The sequence below is a fragment of the Haliotis asinina genome, chromosome 12 (assembly GCF_037392515.1).
Source record: "Haliotis asinina isolate JCU_RB_2024 chromosome 12, JCU_Hal_asi_v2, whole genome shotgun sequence".
In the NCBI taxonomy this organism is placed as follows: Eukaryota; Metazoa; Mollusca; class Gastropoda; order Lepetellida; family Haliotidae; genus Haliotis; species Haliotis asinina.
The window spans coordinates 46,968,539-46,995,000 of NC_090291.1; the positions used below are offsets into that span (position 1 = coordinate 46,968,539).

Genomic DNA, 26,462 nt, shown 5'->3' on the forward strand with positions numbered 1-26,462 from the left:
CCCCCTGTCCCAGATAACAATCTGAAAGCATTGTCAGCTGTGAGAATGTTTCACCTTAAGGGTTATTGTAGTATTTGACATATGACGAACTGCACCAGTGTGGCCTACTATTGTGTTCACTGACTCGGCCCATGCTGCGGTGATGTGATACCACGTGGTTCACCGTCTGACTGATTCACATTTCATGACGTCACACAGTGTATATCCTTTTCTGCACAGTCAGTGCTTCACATGTAGGATTACAATGTGTCCTGCCATGAGCACATGTCTTGTGTATGTCATCAGTGCCTTCTGAATCCAAACATTATCCATGTCAAATGTGTCTCGGTGAGTGAGTATAGTTTTATACCGCTTTTAACAATATTACGGTAGGGGACACCAGAAATGGGCTACACACACTGTACCCATGTCGGAATCAAATATGTCTCAAAAACAACAACAACAACGGTAATAACAAAATACCAAATGTGTTAGTGTTCGATAACTTAGTGTTTGTATTGTCGCTTGTCTGCTATGTGAAAGACTGACCTGACAAAATGAAACTGAGACACAAAGACATCTGTCCTTGGAAAATATTGAATCCAGGCCCCCCGACCTCACCTTTAGACTTACGGGTAGTTAAAGTGCCAGCGTCAGTGATCCAGAACGAAACAGGGCATTACATTATACAACGCACTGTAGGAGGGAATCGCGTCTTTCACATTTTTTATCTCAATTCTCACTATCACATAATGAGCGTCACGACTGCATGGTGTGAGGTAGACATGAAGTGCCTATCAGTTCGACGTGGGACACAGGCTCCTTTGTCAACACACAACACTAGTCATTACTACACTACTCGTAGCTACTTTCAACATTCCATTCATATAATATAATGGGTCAAGGTATGTTTCACATGGCAAAAATTCGGTCAGGGCATGTTTCACGTTGCAACAATGAAACCACCTTGAGATTCACATTGCGATAACCGCTGACCGTATTATCTTATCTCTATTATGTTACATATATAACGCCATGTGAAACGTTCGAGATTTTTCTTGTGTGACTGTATGTAGGTTGTGTAATGAGGACGGATGATGAAGCAATGTAGTAAAGAAGGACAGATATTGCGTGAGATGTTTGTCATAACCGCTTTTGTCATGGCCATGTTTGCCCTACAGTCATTCGTTTTACCCTTGGCTGAGTGTTTATAACCGCTTCTATGGATGATTGGCCTGTACATTGCACAGAGTAGTCAGTTTTCAGTGTCAGCGCTTCAGCAATCGTTTTAGATGATTATACCGCCCAGGTTCAACTTGCTTGCCAAATTAGCTTATCACATGACACAGAGTTGAACACAACTGATTCTCTTTCTTATCATAGTGATTTGGTTGACTTCCATATTTACTTGAACTAGCAACTAGACATGGACAGAAGACAGCGTGTAGTGATCGTTTCGCCGTCTGTGTAATGTTACACAGACTATTTAACAGACTGCAAACCCGTCGACCATCAACGCAGTCCAGGCCGTCAAGGATCAACAACAACACTACAGGAACCGGAAACAAAATCGAACTTGAATGACCAATCACATGCTCCCAATCTTTGATAAAGTACGAGTTACGGGTCAGACGATGAGATATCGTCTGCTTGCAGATCATCGCCCCTGGCGTGTCAACCTTTACGCAATCTAATGTAAGGCTCTATCGCGGGTATTTGATAAAACTCGAGTACCCCATGTATTTTCGGTCATTTGATTGTTATTTAGTAAGTGTCGGTATTCGAACCCACACCCTCTAGGTCAGGCACTTAGTCGGCAGCACAAAAGTCTAACTGACCCAACCACCGTGGTTTCCAACCCAAACTCAAGTGGCGTTGGGCTCAACCCAACAAGAGTACCAGAATCTGTACTTTACTAAGAATGTGTAATCTTAGACATACCACACGTTACGTAAGATGGTTTGTTAAGTAGTACCGAACCAAGAGAACTGACCTGATGGTGTCAGTGACCTATTGACAATGTAAATGTTGATGAGTACATGTCTCGGCGAGAGTGCCACAGGTGAAAGTAAAATGGGTGTTTATTCTATATTAAGAGAGCTATGACAAGAAACATGCACTTTAATCGCCTAAAGAAACGTTACCCCCTTCCTTAATGGCGGAGGTACCTTTCTTCAGCTGGCGTGATGCGTAGAGGTCCACTTCTTGCTCTGTCTGCGGTGACGGTCCCCAGTCTCTGTAGAGCTGAATAGTGTTATAACCGTGAAACGGTGGCGTCAACGTTGTATGTCTACCTAATCTGCACCCAATCCCAACGACTCTCTCTCCTCAGCTTTTAATCATGGCATATTTCTCGTGGTTTGTGTCATATCATGCATTTCAGTTTCTCTCTACACCCCGTGGAATCATTCTAACGTTAAATGGACGCAAATACTGCTTGAATATTGCTACGTTTTAACGATTGATATTGCTATGACCTGTGTCACTCAAGTCAGTAAGCCTGACCACACAAATCCGTTTGTCTCCTCTTATGACAATCATGTGATACTGAAGATCAGTTCTAACCCGGATCTTCACAGGTCCATGCATCGTTATTCCCAGTAGAAAGCGCGCAGTACACAGGATCCCAGTTTCACAGTACAATGGAATTTGCAGAAAATAGCAATCTAGAAGGTTGATTCTTATATAGAATATATTCTCTTCAAAATCTTTGGTTGTAAAATCCAACCTATATTATTGTATGGAGCAGAAATTTGGGGAATTGTTATCCGCCATGACATAGAAAAAGTACACTTAGAATTCTGTAAAAACGTACTACACGTTGTTTATCATACACCGAACAAGGCGGCTTTAGCCGAATGAGGGAGATATCGTCTGCGTGTAAACTACACGTCACGAGTTGTTTCATTTCGGGTACGTCTGCTTCGGCAACCGGATTCACGTTACTCGCGTCGCGTGTACGATATGCTTAAACGTTTAACCGATAACGGGGATGTCAACTGGGCTTCGGCAGTACGATCAATACTATTTCAACATGGCTTTGCGTATGTATGGCTATACCAAAACGTTGGGAATTGTGAACTGTTTCTAAATATTTTCAAACAACGTTGTAAAGACATATACTACCAGGAATGGGCACAGGATATAAGGGACTCCAAATCACTGCACTTGTACTCTACTTTCAAATTAGACATTGCTCCAGAACTGTATTTGACTGCACTCTCTTCTCAACATCTGCGTAGAGTTTTAACAAATTTAGATGCGGCTCCACTAATCTGAAAGTAGTTGGGTATAGAAGATCTAAAGACACTGACCTTAGTTTAGCCATGTGTGACTATTGCAAATATACACCAGAGGATGAGTATCATGTGCTGATGAAATGTCCTCTTTATGCAGCAGAAAGAACCCACAATATACCAAGTATCTATTCCATGAACCCGGATATACATAAATTTATACATCTTCTAAATACTAAGAACCATAACATTATACTCCGTCTTGCAATTTTTGCAAATAAAATCTTGTCCAGGCGCTCTGCAATAATTTAACACAAGATGTCACTCTGTACTATTGGCATCATGGCCATATCTACGAAATAAACCTGTCTGTCTGTCTGTCTGTCTGTCTGATTCTTATATAGCTTTTGTCAGGAGAGTTGCCCAACCATTCCTCACCCAACACAAGGCAGTTACATTTAGATACAAATACACAGATAAGCGCAGCTAGTATGAGATGAACTATGTGTAAATCACAACGCTTAAAATTTCTACAATAACGTCAGATAAAATGTGAGATGCGGCGGCTTCATCAGGACAGAGGTATTCTACAGGCTACCACTAGGATGAATCCACAGGAATGAGAAACTGAATGTTATAGCGTAGAACGGGAAACTGGTGAAGCTTACAAAATAATATATGTGTTACACACCTCCATGTGTCACAGCAGGGACCACATAAAAATTATTATATGGCTCTTGGTCATAGCTTATTATCGATTATTGTCAAGTCTAACAAGAAAGTGGTGCAGTTTGGCTGTGGGAATTGCAAACTGTCCATCTGTGCTTTGTTTATCAAAATACAAATTGCACCATAAAGTGACGTAATATTTTACTCTAACAATCGATTTTCTGCCTTGGCCCATCACCCACCATTAATCCAAGTTAGCAGGATGGGATTAGGCACGAAGTCAAACCTAGCATAGCAGTGTGTAGAGTAGATATTACTGTAGAACGTCGCCCGTGCATACACCCCATTGAGCCATTCGTGACCAACTCGTGCTATTCCGTGACAAGCCGAATATCTTCTTGGAAGTTACGGAAAAGGGCGAATGGCCAGTGAGACTAACCGCGTCTGTCCGAAGCAAGGGACGTAACTGCCTATAGCATACTTTCATTACCGGGCTAGGCTGGAGTTTCTGGAAGTGCAGATATTACGAGTTATGTCCGTTCTGTGATCGTAATGCTGTCTATTCGTTTTATAACTATAATTTATTTGCCCGTCTTTCCAATGCCATCTGATCAATAATCAAGATAAAACCGTAATAAAACGGTTCTTTTCTGGTGCGGTGAATCAACTATGAGAAATTTTGAAATTTTGTGTCTATGCCTAGATGACAATGCACGTCTCGTAAATCCTGCACTTGACCTAAATCTGCAGGGCTCTTTCGGTTTTGACTGGACCATGCACAGACACTTTAGTTCGACCATAAGACGTGTCCGGCATTCCAGCGGAGTTTGGCACTGGGGGATACGTAAGTCAGTTACCTCCCTTGTCTGAAGACGAACTGGTATTTTTAAAATCAGATGTGACATGGTGTATAAACAACACACAACGTCACATTTCTTCTATCAAATTTATTGAAAACTGCACATCGAAATATCGAATTATCGCATACATGCAAATGATATTTTTTAAGAACCATTCTGATTATTTTCCTGTATTTACTTGAATACATGGGCCTGTTTACGAGGTAGAGGAAGGACTGGGATGTGTGCATTCATAGAATACACGATAATGTTCTCATGGTTTAGGAGTCTCAGGGTTTTAACTCAACATCAAATTTGTTGTCAGCGGTGATGGTTCTGAGTTCGTATGCACCCAATCGGTCCTCGTCGAAGATGTCGCCACACAAGCATGTCCTGGTTTTCCGGACGGAGGCGTTGACGGCAAACACCGTCTCGTACAGGAAGCCAGCTGCGAGAGCGCCAAGAATAGGGCCCAACCAGAAAACCTGCAAGGTCAAGGTCAGGTCATGTAATGTGGGACTGTGTACTCGGAGCATTTTGCAAAGCTACCTTCTTCATGAGTCTATCCAAGTTCATCATTCTGCGTTCACAGGGGCTTGTATCGCTTTGAAACGACGTTCGAAAGACACATATGTGTGTCTGCGTTGACAGTAGGGACCACTATCAGTTATTGACACACCACCCATAATGAACTAAAAGCTACTCTGGGGAATCATAAGCTATAGACTATTAATTAAAGGTCACATGCAACCAAAAAATCAAACATAATTAAAACACATTTATCACTTATTCATGACATGTAATATACATTTCTGCTTTTAAAAAAGCAAATAAACGCAATTATAAGCGTAAAATCGCGATTCAAAAGTGCAATATTTTGTACTTGGGCTTACTTCCCCCGAAACGAAGCCCTCGGGAGACCGAACCCAGTCACAGCTGGTGGATATGCACTCAAGTGTAACAACGGCTTCCGATTGGCTGTTTCATTTGCTGATATGCTGAGGGTTCATTGTGTGTACAGAAAGATGATCTTTTTGATTGGCATTTTAGAAGTATAGCCAGTCACAAGAAAGTAAGATTCTTTATGGATAACAACTTCTTTTTGTGTGCTTGTTGCGTCGTTTCAGTATGGATTCATATACTGTTGTCAAACAAAATCATATACACGAAAAGAAGTCGTTATCCATTAAGAACGTATATAGAGATGTTGGGTTTGGAAAATACATGTTCTCTGAATTTGTGCTCGATCCAATAAAAATCATGTCAGTAGAGATGGTAAACTACTGCGTGGCTGGAATCTGTCATTCGTCCAAGTACAAAGCAGGACTTAAAACTGACAAGAGTTTGCACCAGTTTCGTTCAGATCCAGTCATCCGAAAAAATGAATGTAGTTTGTTTGCAACCCACAGACATAAAAACATGTCATGTGTATCACACGTGCCTAATTACATAATGTGGCAGACATGGGACTCGGGTGCACGAGTCATAAATCAACTTATTTTCTTTATGTCTGATAGGTGTTAAGTTCAAATTGCACGTGGTCAATGATTGAAGCTGTGTATTGCATGTTGTCTTTAGCAGACAGGCAGACAGACATATAAACCAGACACTGAGCTTTCTCTGTGACAGTGACTGCTTACCACAATCAACAAGTTGTTTTACGTAACGAGTAGATTATTTACTTGTTTGTGTACACAACCAAGATTAGACTCCTGCTCATGACCTCAGACGCTGGGCATGCATGCTGTTTCAAGCTCCGCGAACCTATTCACTGCGCATGCGTCATGGACGCAGCGCAGCACAGCTGTTGAAACCAGTTTTCCCCCCAGCGCTGGGGGGAATTTAGTGAAACGTTTGAACTCCGATTTCGCGGGCTTTTTTTTCATCGCGTTTTTTTCAACTTTATAGGTTGAATTGGCATTTCTTATGATTTGTTTCGGTAAGTGCATACCGAAAGGTACCAGAATCTGCAAAGTTGTGTTTTACGTTGCATGTGACCTTTAAGTGCATTACATTGTTAACATGAAGCTGAGCCACTTGACAATCTGTGATAACATCCCTGGTGGGATTAACTGATAAAAAGGAAACAGTAATGGGATAAATTCATACTGTCAGTATACACCCGAAGTCTGTCTCGTCTACGTGAAGAATGTGTAGTTCTTCCAACTGACGTCTCGCAAAACATAACCATATGCAAACGTCACTCCATTAATTGTTTGACCGAAGAAGTCGGAATTTAAAAATGAAATGACGTCATATCCAAACATGAAACTCATGAGGCAAAGGAAATCAGTACTTTTTGCAGATCCCGAAGTCATCTTTTTACTCCAGATAAATGCTTGCAAAGAGAGACACAGTCTTTGGTCCAGAAACTGTATCACCAATCCCTGTTTCAAACGTAAACCATAATACCGAACACAAGCAAGTAGATCTTTTGCATATTCAGAGACTAGGTTTACTAGTTTTCAGAAAGCATTTTAGATACAAAATTACGCGTTGAGACTAACCATTGATGTCTTGGTAGGGACCATATAAGCGATGGAGGAGGAAAATTAAGGAACAAAGTAGGCATCCCCATGCGTTGAAACATTTGCCTAGATCATTCCTCATGAATATATAATGGTCCAGATCCGGGTAGGGAGTGGCCTTCAGTGTGCCATGCTTGTCGTAAGAGGCGACTGACGGGATCGGGTGGTCAGGTTGATCTAGTTAGCACATGTCATCTTATCCCAGTTGCGTAGATCGATGTTCATGCTGTTGATCAGTGGATTGTCTGGTCCAGACTCGATCATTTACAGACCGCCGCCATATAGCTGGAATTTTGCTGAGTGCAATATGAGAAACCTAACCTAACCATACGAATATATAACACACTGTTTACTCGGACTGGGAAAACCAAAACACGGAAATTGTTATGTTAAATGAAATAAGAGACGAAACGTTTGTATCGACTAGACAATTGCTGAGGTAGGTCATTACTGTGCATGTTGAGTTAAAGCTCCATTATGTCCACAATTGAGCTGGCATGACCTCTTACCCAATGATGATCCCAAACTCCCATGACCACCACAGGTCCCAGACTCCGAGCAGGGTTCATGCTCGCACCAGTGTATTGGATCTACAACAGAAAACACAGCATGTCACAGTCTAAGAGCTGATATATTGACACAGACTGAGAGCCATATACCAGTATCCAGTAGACAGGGTGTCCAGTTAACCAGCAACTTCAGTTCCTGGCAATAACTAACAAAACAATTAAAAATAGTTGGAAATCATGTATGACAAAAAGTAAAGTGAATAGCAACGTGTAATGAGTGATCCTTCGGCTGGCCAGAACCAAATACAAAGGCGTTGAAGCAACAGGTATTATTGATTGATGGATTTCTAAATCTGAAACTATGGTCTCTAACTGATAATGTTATTAGGAACTTCTCACATACCTTATGTGTTTCTGAGACTTATGTATATTGTGCAGAAAGGTATACGAAAACTAATTTTAAAAATCACAAGACTATAACGTCCAGATGTACATAAGCCCTACAAACCTCATAAAAATCACACACACACACACAAAAAAAAAATCAAAAAGGAAGAAAAACACTAAAAATACATATATTATTTGTCTGCGTGAAACCTCGATATGTTTTCACCTGAGCGGGGATTGGTGACCGGGACAATTCCTTCTGCCTGGAGAATACCTGTCACACAAGTCTCATGACTAACCGACAGGTAAGACTGGGCAGTTTGCTAGCAATGTTGACCCAGCGTGAACAATAGAGGGAGTATCCCCTTCACCAAGTTTCTAGTTGCTAGCCCGTCATTACACTACATCTGTAGACCCAGTATCATGCGCAGGGTGGTGGTAAAAAAAGGACCCCAAGTGAACGTGAACTAAATGTGCAGTGAGGCGGGAGGTATTCCCCATGACTCGGGTACATATGACACATGGCACAGCGCGACCTGACTATGATACGCTATGTGATACTTGTCCACTCTCTGTAATGTGTTCATTGCATGTGGTCTGAATTGTACAGTTTTGCTGATATGTTCTCCTGTTCGGACGCAATTCCGAGTCTAAGAATCGAGTCGAATGAAATTACCCAGCGTTACTCAGACTGTTCGGGTTTGGGGCCACAGTGACCCAGATCTCCTTTGTATTGTTGCAATGTGAAACAAAATGTGAAGCACGGTAAACCTGATAGGCCCTCGTGGATTAATTGTAACAAAAGAAATCGGCCATGGATGACATCATTCCCTGTGTGTAGTGGATGCGCTTGTGTATAACATCTAATAATATTCTGTGGTAGAGCAATGTGAAACACTGTCTCTGCAATGTGAACCACTGGCCATAATGCAGTAACCTAATGTACTTACCATTCTACCATTGACATTTTGTAATGAAGATGAATATAAGAGACATACTCACCGCCCAGGGGATATCCATGGTCACCACAAAACCGATGCTGAGCGCCTTGGACCCGGGGTGGTCAGCTATCCTGGAGTCTATGGTAGCATAGACGGCAAACACTAATACGAAGGTGGCCATAATTTCTACCCCGACACCCTGCCATAAGCTGATCCTAGGAGACACCAGGGTGATACCAAGCATTCCACGCCGGTCCTCGGGGGTGAGGCCATAGAGGATGTAGGCCCCTGCTATAGCGCCGACACACTGTATACCACAGTATAACAAGCACTTAATCAAGGTGATCTTTCTGGTCAAGCATAGTGTCAGAGACACACAGGGGTTGATCTGGGCACCACTCACGTGACCAAGTGACCAGATGATGGTTGCGACTGTCAGGCCGAACGCGATGGCTATTGACGTTACCGTTGGTGCCAAGTTTGGTTCAAGTGTCACTGCGGATCCGCAACCGAAGATAACCAACAGTGCGGACCCCAGGAACTCCGCTGCCAATTCCTGGAAGAATTTACGTCTTTTGATATCTTCCGTACTGAGCAAACTTCTGATACGCCCCGAACACGAACACCCGTGCTTGTCATCAGCACCTGCGTTGATCGCTGTTTCTACTTCACGCTTTTCCATTGTGTCGAATTGGTATAGTTTCTCACGCAGCTCGAAGTCTCCAGCACACACATTGGCAGATGCTCTCATCGGGTTATATACTGTGACATTGCACACGGCCCTATACCCGGCCTTGAAGGGGTGTAGATTTCTTGTAAACCTACCCATGACTAGCGTGCTGGGGTACTTAGTACATATACTCTAAGCTAGAATCGTATTCTTACTTTAACCTGACACTAAGTATTGGAACACTTTTAAGATCTGTAAACACTGCAAGAAATGACACCGTAAACAAAAGGTATCACGCATGGATGAATCTCGTGATGAATGATTCACTCGTGCTTCTTAATATCATGTGACAACGTTATTCTGTGGACGTAAAACGAGATATCACAATGTCAGGCCACAACGTTGTGACACGTCATGTTTACGTCGACGCAAGGTTAAAATTATTTCATGGTAACGTATGTTACTTTGTCTTACGTGCAGTTTAAACACTAATGGTTGAATAGTTTTCCCAGTAATGAACAGTACATAAGAAACAAGACGGTAATTCACTTCGATGTTCAGTCTGTTTGACATGGCATCATGTGGATGGTACTTACACAAATGTTTAATAATGTTTCAAAATTCTCTCTTCAGTAATAACAACGGAAACTTCCAACTATGACTGAAAGCAAACGAACAGATCATCTCAGTATATCCTTTCCTAATTGTGACCTACAATAGAGGAAAAGGGAACGAAGCAGAAGTCGACGGATGCAAATACCAAGACAGTTTTGTGTGAGAAGAAACCAACAATTAACCCGTACAGCGATGAAGCAACTACCACGGATGTATACAGTTATTATTTTCGTTAATATCTCAGTTTGTATGTATTGACAGAAGCTAAAATATGGACACAGCGCCTATACATCCTCATTTAGCCTAAATATGTCAGATGCACGATAAGTAAAATATGTGAAATGATTTCAATTGATTATGCTGTAAATACGTCGAAAGTGGTCGATTTCCCGGTTTTTCCAATTCTAGAAATGTCAAGAAATGCTTCAAACGTAAATGAAATTTTCGAATATAAATACAATGTAGCGCGTCATGACCAAATGATATGGGATTAAAAACCATTCAGCTTATACGACAATTACGGCTTGGAAATGTCAAACTCTTACGAAGTTTGGGGCCCACTCTCTGCCTGTATCGACTGTCTATCGAGGAATTGGCAGTCGATGACGACCAACTTCCGGTTGAGCATAGGCAGAACTTGCACCCTGCGGTCATGGTATGGGGGTGGAGAGAAGAAGAGAAGGTTTTCATCCGAGGAAACCTGAATGCCAGGCGATAACCTGACCTGTTTAGAGCTTTTGTGGCACACTTTATTCGACGACAGCCAAAAGGAGCCGTTTTGCAGCACACCATCACACGGCCTCGCATCAACAACGTTAACGTTAACGTTAACGCATTGTATCCTGTTGAACATCTCTGGGATCTTGTTGATCGTTAGCTGAGACAACGTGTACGAACCGGCAGGAACGTGAACAGACTCTCTTGGACTTAAGGAACAGTATTCCTGCTGACGTCAATGAGGAGACGTGTGTTGGCATGTATGAATGCCCACGGTAGTCACACTCGCCATTGCAGACGTGTCCCCTTGAGACAAGAAACACCCGTCTCATTATGCGACCCACGGATCACTTCCAGCCACTGGATGAAATGTTTAGCGTTTTTCTGTTTGTATTGGACTCATAACGTGTAGGCTTGGCCCAGGATGTATATCTAAATTCACATTCAAATTTGGGATTATAGTAAAGTAGTAATTCTAGTACTCTTTTGATTGAGTCCCATCCGGAATTCGAACCCGCACCCTCAAAGCAAGGCAGCTAATTTTAGCGTTTTAGGATTCACAACGTTTACATTCAACTTCATTTGCTCAATTCCCGTGGATGAATGCCTACTTTCAGCCTCTGGATGTTCGTATCGAACGTGGCTCTGGCATTCGTAACTACTCGTCTCTTTCCGTGACCTGCAAGAAGACTCGAACCCCTCTCGAACTCCATTACTGCCAAGAATCGTGGTAAACCAATCAAATCGCGCGTTGTAAAACGCATTTCAAAACATGAAACTGTCGGAACCGTTGAACTTTGAAACTTCGCTAAACTATACCAAGCACAATTTAAACATAAGCTTTGAGCTAAAGGATGAAGAACTTTCAACAGTGAAACATATTTGCAAAGGGAATGACCGCATTGCCTTTTTGCCCACGGGATGTAGGATATTCTTAAAGCCATGTTTGGAAATTCAGAGTTATCATTCCTTGATAATTTAACTAGACTGTTTTCACCTCCATGCCCGTTTAAAAATTTGCGCTTAGACAGGACCCAGTCGTAAACATGGCCACAAGAGGGGTACGAGACGCCATCCGGTTTCCGGAATGACACGAGTAGTTACGAATGGTGGTTCTAGCATATGTTCGCATTCACTTACCGCCTCATTCACTGTCCTTGTGAAACGGATTCCTATATCTACACACGTAGGGTGACCATTTCTTAGTTTCATATTATGGATGGTTCTCTGATCACGAGGCGAAAATGGACCCGAACAGGTGAACAGAGGTGATTATTTTACAGCACACCTCGGTGTTAATTCTGAACTGTCGGATATATGGGTCATAATAAGGGGTACCAAAGTTAGGCATTTAGTCAATATTAGATTTTCAGCTGACATGGAATCAAATAGCCAAGAAAAAAATATTTTAGAGGTATCTCCCTTCCATCGATTTGTATGCGCAAAACATCGATAATTTTCGTACATCATAGGTGACTAGACTATTCGAGGGAAAGCATAACAAACACGAAGCATCAAATGACAGTCTAAGTAAATTTCGTCTCAATGTATTTCGTTACACTCCACCATTGTGTCTAACAAAACCTAGTAGAAGGTCGCGTCAGGTAACCTTTAAGCAACCAATGACAGTCCAATCAAATGCGAGACGGTTAAATAGATTTAACCAATCAGACAACGGCTACTATTTAGGGATCGGAGGGACTTTCAAAATATTCAAGTCACCGACAAAGATCTCTCCACAAACAAATATCAGCATATAACACAGTTATTTGACCTGCATTATATACGCTTTGGGGTTCTGTTGACATGGTTACCATTAGCTAATACTTCAGCAAGATAACATCCTTGAATATTGTCAAAAACACTATTTTCAGCGACTGTTTACTCACCGTTGTCATGGCAGTACGTACGCCGTGTGCATCAGCCGGAAGCGATCGTACGCTAAAAAGCATTCGGAATCGTTCGGGTACGAACCTTTTCGAGATAAAAAGTTCATAAAGGATGTGCGAATGTGCACTTTCGCGATTTGTTGAGCTGTATTCTGATAGGTCAATCTCAAGGGTTACCTGACGCGACCTCCCGTAAGGTTTTGTTAGACTCAGTGGTGGAGTGAAACGAAACGTACTGAGGATAAGTTTACTTAGACTGCATCAAATGAATTCCCACATAGAAAATGTTACTCCCTTGTAAACAGAAGTTTAAAAAATAGAAGAACGCTCAGCCAATCAGAAAACGACATTCAAGCGTGAGATGAGATAAATATTGACAAATATATCCAGAACAGTACAACGATGAACCAGACAACGTGATAGGTGAGATTTATTGATAATCCAATGATGTACATGGTCACACATATTCGTTCCAACGAGGCACTAACTACAGGCGGTTCCTATAGTAACACCATTACTACGCGGAACATGACACGTTGCTATGGTAACATGATACGAGATAGGTAAGGCAGCTATGGAGACAACAGCGGGTACCGTCATAACAATGGTATGCACAATATTGCACCAAACAAGACATGAGGCGGTATGCAGCATAGGCAAGGACGCATGCATTAATTATAACAGACGGGGTTGTCACTATACTACAGATGGAACAGTTTCACTAAAAATCAACCATTTACTTGTTCAACAGTAACAAAATACACGACCTTAACCTTAACACAAACAGTCCGGGGCTCACTTGTACAAAGCAAACTCAGTGCTACTATGATTGTAACTAATACATGACAGTCATAGTGTTAAGATCGCTTTGTGCAAGTGGGCGCTAAGACGGTCTTAACGCTAAGTGAGCTTCGAAAGCCTTCCCCTTTCTCAAGAACGTAAATATACAGATAGTCAGCAGTCAGACTTGAATCAATGAATGCATTCCGAAATTAATTACAACGCCGTTTGTTTGTCATTCAAATGACATAATGTCTCTCACAGTGTGATCAGTGCACCTAATGGCTTGAAATGTACTATGCAAAAATATCTAAAAACACAAATATTTATTTGAACGAAAAATGAAAAATATACATCAACTAGTTGACTGTCGAATTACTAGAATAATATGTATATTAAAATAAATGTGTCCTTTAAACATTAAGGACAAAATGGGGTATAATATGAAAAATGACCATTATGAATATGCCATTATTGTCGGATGACGTCAGTGCGCCATTGTTAATACTTCCATATTTCATACTGATTCCGTTTTGTCACAAACAACTCGTAAACAAAAAAGAAAGTCAGAGTAGTCTCCCTTCCTCCATACTCGGCGAAAACGTTTGCATTTCCGTTCAATCCAATACCCTCTTGTGAACACATAATTCAAAGCGCCAGTTCACACTGACACACTGACACACTGACAGTTTCTGTGAAACGTTCCCCATTTTCTTAGAATTCCGTTCTTTGCAAGACCGCACTTGGTCGCAATTTGTATTATTTTAATAGCACATTCGTAGCTACATATTGCCCATCTTCCCATCTAACATTAGCTGATCGATCGCGTCTAGTTACAAATCCTTGACTTTGACTTTGAAACATGCACATGGAATGCAGGTTCCACTGGCCTCCATTAAAATGAACACTGAAGAAATTATGAAATTTGTTCATAGTAGACAAACCCTAAAGCATTCAAATATCTATACTGATTATATTGCATAAGTTATGAACCAGAAAATGTCGAAGTCTTTTTTTTTTTTTAAAAAAATACAGTATAGAGTGCTTTTTTTTCTAAATACAGTAAATGCGTCTGAATCTTTACACGTTCGTGTTTCTAGTCAAAACATTTTAAACAAACCAGATGGGTTTATATCGAATACAAAATGTTAAGAACTGGAAAGCTTTTGCTGTGAAATCCATATCCGTATCAGAAATGAAATTGAAGTGTGAGTTACACTTTTACATCAAATCAGCGTTTAAATACGCTTTCATATTCGAATTGCAATTTCGCCAAGCGATGCAACACACAGGTTCCTGTGGGAAACTACCTCAAACCAGAATTTCAAAACGTATAAAGTAGTACATAACTACGACCGAAGTAGCAGTTCGGTAAGACACGAGGGAATGCCAAGACTTCGGCACAGCGTATGGTTTGTTGTTCTACACCTCGACCTGGGGTTCGTCATGGTTCGACTTAGCCCCCTCCCCGTCTCCCTCCCCAGCCTCCGCCTCTTTCAGGTTGATCGTCTCCACGTCATCCTCCTCCAGGATGCGGATCTTCATTTTCTGGGCCTCGTACTTCTCATCATCGTAAGCGCTAGACAACATGCACGCCTTTGCCTTGGCCATCGACGCGTTGATAGCGAACACGTGTTCATAGAGGAGCCCGGCTGCCACGCCCCCTGCGATGGGTCCCACCCAGTATACCTGTGGGAGAAACAAATATGATCCGTTTTGTTTTATTTTATTAACAGTATGCAGAAACCGCTTTTGTGCCATGCATGTTCATTTCGGAGACTAGATATTAGTCTACCTTTGAATGTAAATGATTAACTTGATTATAAATATAATGTCTGCTACACCTCTATCATGGAAGAAGAAAGATTTCTAAGTGCTCGTAAAATGAGTTGTTCAGTATTCTAACTTCAGTATCTTAATGTATCGTTGAAGACGGGTTGAGGGACGTTTTTATCCTAGTCTAATAATCATGGTAAGCCGACTGAAATACTCTTGTTGTTGATGATGGTGATGATGATGATTGTTTGGTTTAATGTGGACTTTACGACATAATACGTTTTTCGCAAATGGTGAAATACTGACAAACTGCTCAAAGCAACTCCATTTACCTCTTCTTCTGCCTCACTCACCCACTCACTCACTCACTCACTCATATACCTACCCAGTGGTGCGTCCAATCCCACATCACAACAGCCGGACCAAAGCTCCGTGCAGTGTTCATGCTGGAGCCAGTGAATTTAATCTGCAAGACAAAAGATTTCTACAATCACCAACAAGCGTTATCATAGGAAACGGGTTTGTCGGGCATAACTTAACAAGCGCCCGTAAAATGTTTTATAAGATGCGTGATTTGGCGATCAGAACGAACCGCCCATTCAAAATAATTATCAGCGATACCTTCTTGAAAGCGCCAGATGTAATTTATTTTAATATACTGAACCGCATAAGAAACGTCACCCTACCAAAACTTTTGCCAGATGTGTTTCATCTTAATAATGATTATTGTTTCACTTTCTGTGTTAACTAGACCTGGTTCGGAGCCAGTGTTCAAGAAAATTTGGTTTCAGATTCTGTATTTGAGTCACCGAACATGCGCCGAATCATTCACGATGAAACGATTATAAAGGGAACAGAGGGACCAAGGTTTAGGAAGACTGAACGGTGGTCAGACTGCAAGACATGATGCAAGTCATATTTCTGTTAATGTTTGAACAATATACAGCCTGCAGCAACGAGTCCATGCCATTGAAAACACAACCGACCATCCTCACAGTGGAAAACCGCCAGTGACAACGTTGAGGCAAAAGCGGCTAGGGCTACGGGCTACGGGAACTGCACGGAAAACCATTAGCAATCGATCGCCTGAGACCAATCTGTACCGACACAGTGCGGACACGTTTTAGGCAGAGAAACGTCAGATGTCGCAGGCCTTACCGGGGTCCGATCCTCACTGTTCGACATCGCCGTGCTCGTCTCCAATGTGCATCCACACATCATTGGAATCACCGGCGAACTGTCGGTACTGCGTTTCGACGGCTGATGGCAGAGTGAGGCTGTGGCGACGACGCGAGGAGCGTTTTGTAGATGATTGTGTCCTGGAAAGAGGCTCGTGATGAGGTCCGAGCGTAATAGTGTGAGCTTTCAGTCACAAACTAGGCACTATGGTGTTCCAGAATTTTGGTACTGGTAGAAGAAATGAGGAAATGGTGTAAGATCTGCCCGCTATGTTGATCAAGCCCTGAGACCCTTCGTCGTGCCACATTTCGGTCGTCATGGAAACCACGTCTTCAGGCAGGACAACGTTCGTGCTCTCAGATCAACTAGGGACTTTCTCCGTCAACACGGAATATAAAAACTTCTTCGATGACCTGCCCTCAGTCCAGACGTAAACCCGATAGAACACTTGTGGGACGAGATTCAGAGAAGGCTCGATGATGTGGATCAAGGCCGACAGCTACAGCTGAACTCTCTCAGGCACAAGTTCATATGTCCTTCATCAACCGTCGCAGCGACTCCATGTACCGACGGTGCAACGCTGTTGTTAACGCTCAAGGAGGCCATACACGCTATTGACTCCAGACTGTAGACGGATCCAGAGGCGGGTGAAAATGAAGTGTGTACATCTCCAGTCTAGGTAGACTTAGTCTCTGTGTTATTCGCTACACTTCACCACTGAATCTAACAAAGCCTAGTAGAAGGTCGCGTCAGGTAACCTTTGAGCGACCTATGACCGTCCAATCAAATGCGAGACGGTTAAATAGATTTAACCAATCAGACAACGGCTACTATTTAGGGATCGGAGGGACTTTCAAAATATTCAGGTCACTGACACAGATCTCTCCATCTGTGAACTGCACCCGCTCCTGCCAGTTCATATTATAATTTGTAATATCTGACAGTCGTGTGATAATGGTATAACCATCCCAGTTATACATAAGTTAGTTTTCAATGAGCAACAAAATACTTATCCTTACTCGGTCTGCTTCAGACCTATAGAGAATTATGCATATTGCCACAGTGACTTCACTCAGTGTAATAGTGGCTCTATCATTCATCTGACTGAACGCTGGCCGTTTATAGGCAGTGCTAACGCTGGCGCTAATTCCTCGTCGTATGGGCGAGTTGTCCTGTCGGACACCTAGTCTACAACTTGATACAAATGTCACTTAGCTTCAAGCTTCCCTATGAGATAAGGCTTCGGGATTTGCTGAAGTCAGCAGAAAAAACAATCCAGTCATACAGAGATACGAGTGAGGGTCTCAGAAATGAGGTCAAAGTTTGAAAAGTCAGAAAAGAGACTTAAATGTTATGAAAGACTCTTTTCTTCTGAGGGAAGCAATTTGGAAAAAATAGATTTTAAATTATTCTCATTATTTACAAGAAGCTGATATCTGATGTATAGACACATGGTTGTCGGGTTATCTCACTGCCGGAGGTTTCAAACTGAGGTCGAGGTTGTAACAAACATCCACTTTTGTCACATCACTGGGAGGGATATGCATCTTTTTATATCCTTTCGTCTTACCATACTTTGATAAACAAAACCAAAATATATGTCGAATATAATGATAAACACAGAGCTGTATTCAGTGGCTCGCCCATCGGTTAATGTGCAGGTATTGTCTACATGTGTGATTCCATCATAGTACTGGGACACCTCCTTCGTTGTACAAATAAGCTACAACGAAAATAACACGGGCTGCAGTAGAGTGGAGGTGGTTTTTTCAAGGACTTCTTTCGCTATTTCTTTTAAAGTCATGATAATGCAAAAGGGCGTGGATACGTGTGCATGACAATCCATTAAAATTTTGTTGTCAGAATGAATAATTATTATCCTATTTTTTAAATTCTAAAACGTGTTCAGTAAATCAAGCAATGACGCTGCATATGCTATTCGACTACAACGGGACTAGCCATGTGGTGAAAGTGTTTGCTCATGACGCGTATATCCCGAGTTCGAATCTGATCTAGGGTGAAGTGGTGATTTTTCTCAAAACATTCGCTGTTACATCTGCCACCACAGGCCCCGATACCAGTCGTCTCTTAAGCTGAAGGTGAAACGTTTGTCGAACCCCGAAAAGAGTGGCGTGTTCATGATATCGATCACTGGCTAGACTCGATCATTTGCAAGACACCGTCACACAGCTGCAATCTGCTAAGTACGATTAAACGAAAAGAATTTATTAAACGATTTACGGTGTTCTTAACATGTCATTTGCAGTTTATCAAAGACCTGTTCCCCGACCGACTGCAGATAGGACTTCAGCTATGTGAGTGCGCATGTGCTAGCTTGTCACGACGTGTTGCAGCTAATTGAGTAGACTGTCCCCACGTACAGACCCCCTCTGTCCTCTACTGACTCCAACGGTGTCGATATTGAGATGCAGAGATAGTTGACACCCAAGCACCACCCACAGCGTCCGTGTTATCTGGGGGAGAGTGTGAAGCTGTCGACAGGGACATGTAATATTTCATCACCCCTAGAACAATGCACCATGTATCAACACTTGGTCAGGGGAGGGCGAGGGAAACACACCATCATCACGTCGTCAGCTGATTTACATGATCAAGTTTCTGTGAACCACGTTGTAACTCCCATGGTGGTAGTTTACAGGAGAGATAGCTCAGGATTGAGCGGATCCGGGAGGGGTATGGGGAGGGGGTGATGTTTTAAGATCTATTAAATGAAACATTGGGTTGGTTATATCATTGAGTGACGCTTTAGAAGTAAGTAATGAATAATTATGGTTCTTCATAAAGCCCTTGTACACACGCTATTGCGCATGCTCATGGAGCTTACCCCTGTTAACCCAAACTGCCTGTGAGGAAGTTGTAGGTTAACAGTCATATGTCTTATCCCACCGGGTACCCGTTTGCATTATATCAGGTGGACAGAGACAATTTTGCAACAGACTGATGCGCTTAGGGTGAGCACACGCGTTCACGAAGAAGTTCTTAAAGAAGTTCTTCCTAAATTAGTCCGTATTGTTTATTGGTCTGTCTGTCTGTCTGTAGGTAGGTAGGCCTACAGCTTGCAAACGATGACTGTCGAGAGACAGCCTCTCCATGTGCCAGCCGATGAGCAGGTTGGTGACCTGTTTTTTTTTAATCTGGAAAAGTTCATTTTAGGTTAAAGACATACGATTGTAATAAATCACTTCATCAACAATCTAAGTACGGACTTTTAGATATATGTTAGCTCCAGTTTTCTGTTTGGGGTTGTTACAATTACAAAGGACAAAACTGTCCAGAATACACTTAGATGCTGATCTATGGACACTTCATGTCATACTATTCACAATTTAAAAAAGTTTCGAAAATAAATTTAACAGCTCTAGCGGCTCAAAATCTGTCACAAGCTCTCTTACTGACATAGGCACAGCGTTTTGTGATAGTTTATTGTTTGATTTAATTACCACTGGTATGCAATATGCAACCCCAAGGATCACTAAACACTTCCCTGGGGTGGGCCTATCGGTGTGCGGAAAAAAATCCTTAGCAAAACTACCGGGAACAGTACTAAATTTGCCTAAGAAAAAAGTGCTCTCACCCATAACGCTGCTGTGTCTAACTACAGTAACCCCCCTCACCATGGAACGTAAAGTGTATCTGAAAACCCTCAACTCTCCCGAAACGTCGGCCACCCTGACCCTCATCCCTGTCTTCACGAACGTGGGACAAGTGTTTCTGAACATCCTCCCCATCCTTCTGAGAACCCGGGGATCTGGTCATACGCTATATCTACATTTACTAAAGAGTCGTTAGTAAACGTGACCCTATCAGAACATGGGGACCATGTGCCAAGTTACCAAAGAGACGAAGTAAACCACTTCTGACAGTGAACCAAACACTGAGAGCTTGAGTCAGTTACGAATACGTGTGAACCTTTTCTCCAACCATTAAATGTTGTGTAGCATTTATCCTCTGACACAATTTGTGACATGCAAGTCTATTGCCGACTGCTCCGTATATAACAACACTCTAGCTGACCGTGGGGATATAGGTCGTCACGGTGTTGACACACGGCATTCATTCCGTCGAAGGGGATATACCAGGTGTCTTCTCACCTGTGTCACGTACACACAGACACGTGGGCGGCATACCAACATGGTCGTGAACATACCTCGTGAACATAATATCTAACTGTGACTGAGGTTGGGGGCTTCATCCATGTCACATACATGTTAGAACCACTGTCTCTGGCGTGGACATACAAGACATTCAGCAAACTCTTGTTGAGTCGAATGTATGGGATGTGTTGTTCGGGAAAAGCGGAGTGAGATACCCACCTTTAGGATTGTTTGGTCAGGGAGGTTAGTTAGGATGGAGGCTTGGTTTGACGTGAATTACGTTCATGGGGAGAGAGGAGGGTGGGGTTTGACGTGAATTACGTTCATGGGGAGAGAGGAGGGTGGGGTTTGACGTGAATTACGTTCATGGGGAGAGAGGAGGGTGGGGTTAGGGGTGGGCAGCGAGTTACTTTAGTTTTACGCCTCTTTTAACAATATTCCAGCAATAACATGGTGGGGGAATGGTCTTCACATAGTGTACCCATGTGTGAATTGTATCAGAGTCTTCGGTGTGACGAGAGAACGCTTTAATTACGTGGCCTAAACCTACCGATCCTTGGGATAGTAGCACTCGATGTTCTGGTGGGCAGAGGGAGTGTGGTCCGACCCACGCGACATTCTTCATAGGACGGGTGAACAGTGAACAGGGAAGAGCTTTAAGCAAAGACGGCAATTCATTGTTGTACACAATACACATATTAGGACCTGTCATGGTTGATGACGCGTGCAACTCCCAGCGTGTGTGATGTGGAGGGGCGGAGGTAGCTTACCTGACAGAATTCAGTCAAACTGTCCGATGCTCGCATAATTCTCTCCATATTCATACATTTCTTGTATGTTATTGTCACAAACCAGCTGTCTCTTAGGCACGGTCCTGTGACACGAGTCACTGTGGGAAAAGGTAACACTAGAACACTGAGTAACACTAGAACGCTGTGTACCGTACAACACTGATCACACCCTCCTGGTGGCCACCTAGTTTGTATCGTAACAGTTTCAGTGAGGACTTAATTAACAAGTGGCTGATTTACATATAACGTTCTTTACGTATCTCTAAGCATGTGCGGGATGAGGTAACTGACCTCCTGGGCCAAAGAATCCCGAAAGGTGGTTACCTCGCTCCGCTTGTCCCGAATACGCGGAACTCAGCATATTTTTATGCATTCGACTCAAATAGGGTTCGCTGAATGTCCCATGAAATCAATGGTGGAAGAAATGAAATATTGCCAACGACGTAAACTATGACTTTTCTGTAGTGTAGCCTTGTGGTTAAAGCGATTGCTACTCAAGCCGGATGCCTGGGTTCGAATTCTGAATACATTTCTGGTATCCCGCGCTGTGATAGTGCAGAAATGTTTAAAACTCACTCACTCACCCACTGTCTACAGGATATGGGCAGCGTCGGAGTAGAGTGAATGACAGGGTGGCCGATGTTAACTATACGGGGTCCTCATTAACAACACAGTCACCGCTGTCAGGATACCAGTTTTTGAAACCTTATATAAGCTTATGTTTATAATTAACGTCACTCTATAAACATCATGTGATAACATGAATAAACATATTTAGATAGCGTATATCCATTATCAGAAACGTATTGCCGTAGCTACTCCAATGTATGAAGAGGGTCGAAACGTAACTTCATGACATTCGAACAGTGGAAAGTGTGATTAATTGACAGACAGACAATTTTAATATCATGTTTAATATTCTGAAACGTGGAGCAAGAAACCTGTTTTGAAAAACTCGACAATCAGTGAGGAACATTTCAAGCATAAAGTCGAAGTATAAAGAGGAACATTTAAATCATGACCTCGACGCATCGCCAGGAATATTTCATGCATAACGTCGACAAATAAAGAGGAACATTTCAAGTATAAACTCGACGTATCGTAAGGAACATTTCAAGTATAAATTCGACATATCGCTAGGAACATTATATATATGTAGGCGGTCTGTAAATATTTGATTCTGCACCAGACAACCCAGTGATCAATATCATGAGCATCGATTAACGCAATGAGGATACGATAACAAGGTCTGCCAAGCCACCGAGCCCGATCACCCGACCCCGTTAGTGGCCTCTTACGACAAGCATGGGTTACTGAAGATCAGTTCTAACCTGGATCTTCACGGGTGCTAATAGGATGAACAAGCCAAACATACACCCAACCATAGATCAGTCCTCAACGCAATCCACATTGTCCTTTCACAAGTGTGTCAGGTGAGCGTATGAGGAATGAAAAATTAAAACATGTATCTAGGATACGTTCACGCCTATGTGAAATGTTTATTTCAATTCTCAAAACTGTTAATATGCCAGCATGGAATCAAACTATGACAAAAAACAAGTTGCAGAAAAAGACGTTGGGACTGTGTTCCCTCTTTAAAAGGGCGTACTGTTATCTCGAATCCGGGATATATATTTGTATATTATTCTAAAACAGAGAAGGGTTGGGGCCAGAGAATTTGCGGAACAAGTGCGTCAGTTGTTGTCATCCCATCCCAGCTTATAGATATATACATTCATGGTGAGTAAGTAAGTGAGTGAGTTTAGTTTTACGCCGCACTCAGCCGCATTCCAGCTATATGGCAGCGGTCTGTAAATAATCGAGTCTGGACCAGACAATCCAGTGATCAACAACATGGGCATCGACCTGCGCAATTAGTAACCGGTGACATGTGTCAACCAAGTCAGCGAGCCTGACCACCCGATCCCGTTAGTCGCCTCTTGCGACAAGCATAGTCGCCTTTTATGGCAAGCATGGGTTGCTGAAGACTTATTGTACCCCGGGACCTTCACGGGTCATACATTCATGAATTATTAGGTTGCTACAGTGATTATAGTGGGGTATTAACAGACCAGGAGTATTCCATGTTTTTTCCATCCCGTCTTGGCCTATCGGAACCCTTCTCACAATTGATGTCATGTGATAAAAGGTTATTACCTAATGAGCAGTAGCTGTTCTTGTACCTGAGATTCATTCTTCGAGTTACTAGCTTAAAATAGAGGAATTAAACCGAGAGTCCATTATAGTATCACATGAAATAACTGCTCCGTGTATAAATCCCAACGTCGACATCAGTATCAACATCATCGGCACCACGAAGGGCAGATGATGATTCCAATGTGAGGAACATACTTCTTTCCGGTCTGGGGGGAGATTTTACAATTCCCACAGCACGGAGAACGCTTACACGACTGGACGGAGAAATCACTCCTACAGAATGTTGGTCCCTTAATGAATTAAAACCACTGACAGTGTATTGCCCAGTGTACATCACAGGGTATTTGTATTGCACCGTCCGAAAATGGAAAAAATGAGCCGTTCGTGAATGAGGCCCCACGTTATCCGTTTAGGGCACCTGTCACGCCTGGATATAAACACAACCTTTCATTAATGTGCTAATCACTTACATTGAGTTTCAGATCAGTGAAACAATTAGGAAGTCACTGTACCATATTTCCCTTGGCGCCAAGTACACAATTATGTTGTCAATATTCCATTATACCCTACTAGCTTAATAGTTTCATTAATGTCACTAAATACCGTCCTTACATACTTATAGCGGGTAATAGGTACTGTAGCTCAGCTCGTGAAACTTTCAACTTTCAGTGTAGGGCTGGTTTATTGTACGACGCAGTAGTCAGCAATATTGCAACACGTGGGGGAATTATGAACAATGTGGAACAAATTGGAGGCATCATGGGCAAAACACAATGTATGATCACCTAAAAGAATTGAAAATAAGATCTGAGGGAAGAAATATCTAACAGCATCAAACCTGTTGCTAAATCACTGCAGACTGAGCGACTTTGTTACCATATCGACTTGCTTACATTTGTTAGATACCACCACACTCTGGTGCACAGTTTCCATTGACAAAGAGTTAAAACAGAATGGTGTGATGAATTATCTTTTTGAAGATATTTCTTTTGGTTATGAACACGTTTTTGTCTCACATCATATTTGAAGTGCTTGAGATTCGGCCTTGGACTGTGTAAGAAGATAGCCCAACCTGTACTGGAGCTCTGTTGCCAATGTGATGGTTGGGTAGCCTAGATATTAAAACGTTCTCTCGTCACGCCGAAGACCCTGGTTCGATTCCCTACATGGGTACAATGTGTGAAGCCCATTTCTGGTGTCCTCCGCCATGATATTGCGTAAACATTGCTAACACTAAACTAAGCACGCTCATTGTTGCTGAGAACGAACAAGGCACCTGGCCAGGATAGTGAAAGTATAACGCATAAAAACAACAACAATGTGACAGTTTTATGTGGAGATGTCCTGTCGTCTACACAATGGCATCTATTGTCAAGAGAAAACGTAACACCGTTTCACAAAAGATGAGGTCAACATATACGCAAATGAGGGTCTCTCCTGACAGAAGTAGATAGACAGGATTCAGCAACCCCATTGTCGGCGGCCTCGACCTCTCTTGGTATTTTCACATATCCTGTAATAACAGACCCATCACTCCGAATTACTGGTAATAGCACCCGGTTAGGCGATACGGAGTGTATCGCCCATGGTGGTATGAGAGACTGGATTATGTGGGTGACATAGAGCTTGTTTACATGGATCGTAATACTGATTATTACACACCTAATACTGTTTTCAGCAACTTGTATGCAAAGAACACTATCTCATGAACATTAAGTGGCCGAGAAAACATTCTTTTTGTTCAATAAACCGCAGTTGCCACAGAGTGAAAGTCAAATTGATTATATGACAAACTGCCAGGCGAATGAACATATCCATCTATGTTTGATGGTTATGTAAGCAGCGGAAAATAATTATTACAAACGTCATGTTGACATATTTAATGCCATGATCACAGCTGTGATGGACATAAAGGTTGCTATATTTCGGAGACTGTTTTCAATCTGGCGATTGTTTGGTTAAGTTGTGAAATATGATCTTATTTCTAAAAGTACTTTTCGGTTTGTAGGTGTTATATTTCTGAAACGAGCACTTTTTGACTTTTCTCCTTTTCCGACTGGGATATGTCTGTTGTACATATATTATGCAGAAATCCGACGTACTGTGAAGACCGTTTCAAGTAAATATACTCGACGCACAGCGAGGAACGTTTCAAGTAAATATACTCGACGCACAGCGAGGAACGTTTCAAGTAAATATACTCGACGCACAGTGAGGAACGTTTCAAGTATATACTCGACGCACAGTGAGGAACGTTTCAAGTATAAACTCGACGTATTGTGAAGACCGCTTCATATATAAACTCGACGTATTCTGAAGGCTGTTTCATATATAAACTCGAAGCACAGTGAGGAACGTTTCAAGTATATACTCGACGTATAGTGAGGAACATATCAAGTATCAACTCGACACGTGGTATATGTTTCGAAATCACCGACAATTTGTTGTTCTAGGTGGCCGCGAATGAAAGACCGTACTACCATTTGGTTTTTTAAAAAAACGCCAATAAATCATCTCGTTTACATAGCCTTTTTCTCATGAACGGAAAAAATATTAAACGTCAGTAGCCTTTTCTGTTGTTCACTTACTAAGCCCAGACTGTCACGTGTAATCAGTACTTGTATGAACCTGAGACTGTCTTTATATATTGATGATACTCGTAACAGTTTGATGGATATGAGTCTC

General features: G+C 42.2%; 2 protein-coding genes across 2 annotated transcripts in view; both read right to left on the reverse strand.

Moving 5' to 3' along the window:
* Positions 1 to 5,013: 5,013 nt before the first annotated feature.
* LOC137258693 (aquaporin AQPAe.a-like) lies at positions 5,014 to 9,770 on the reverse strand. The gene is made up of 3 exons (XM_067796385.1): positions 9,150 to 9,770; positions 7,761 to 7,841; positions 5,014 to 5,208 (listed from the first exon to the last, which is right to left on the reverse strand). The coding sequence occupies exons 1-3, from the start codon at positions 9,768 to 9,770 to the stop codon at positions 5,014 to 5,016; spliced, it is 897 nt and encodes a 298-aa protein (XP_067652486.1).
* A 3,614-nt stretch (positions 9,771 to 13,384) lies between these two features.
* Positions 13,385 to 26,462, reverse strand: part of LOC137258364 (aquaporin-5-like) — a 31,055-nt gene continuing 17,977 nt past the window's right edge. Inside the window, exons 2-3 of the mRNA XM_067796020.1 lie at positions 15,921 to 16,001; positions 13,385 to 15,448 (exon numbers count right to left, since the gene is read on the reverse strand). Coding sequence (XP_067652121.1) covers positions 15,182 to 15,448; positions 15,921 to 16,001 — 348 coding nt within the window. The 3' untranslated portion in view covers positions 13,385 to 15,181. The remainder of the gene's footprint in view (positions 15,449 to 15,920; positions 16,002 to 26,462) is intronic.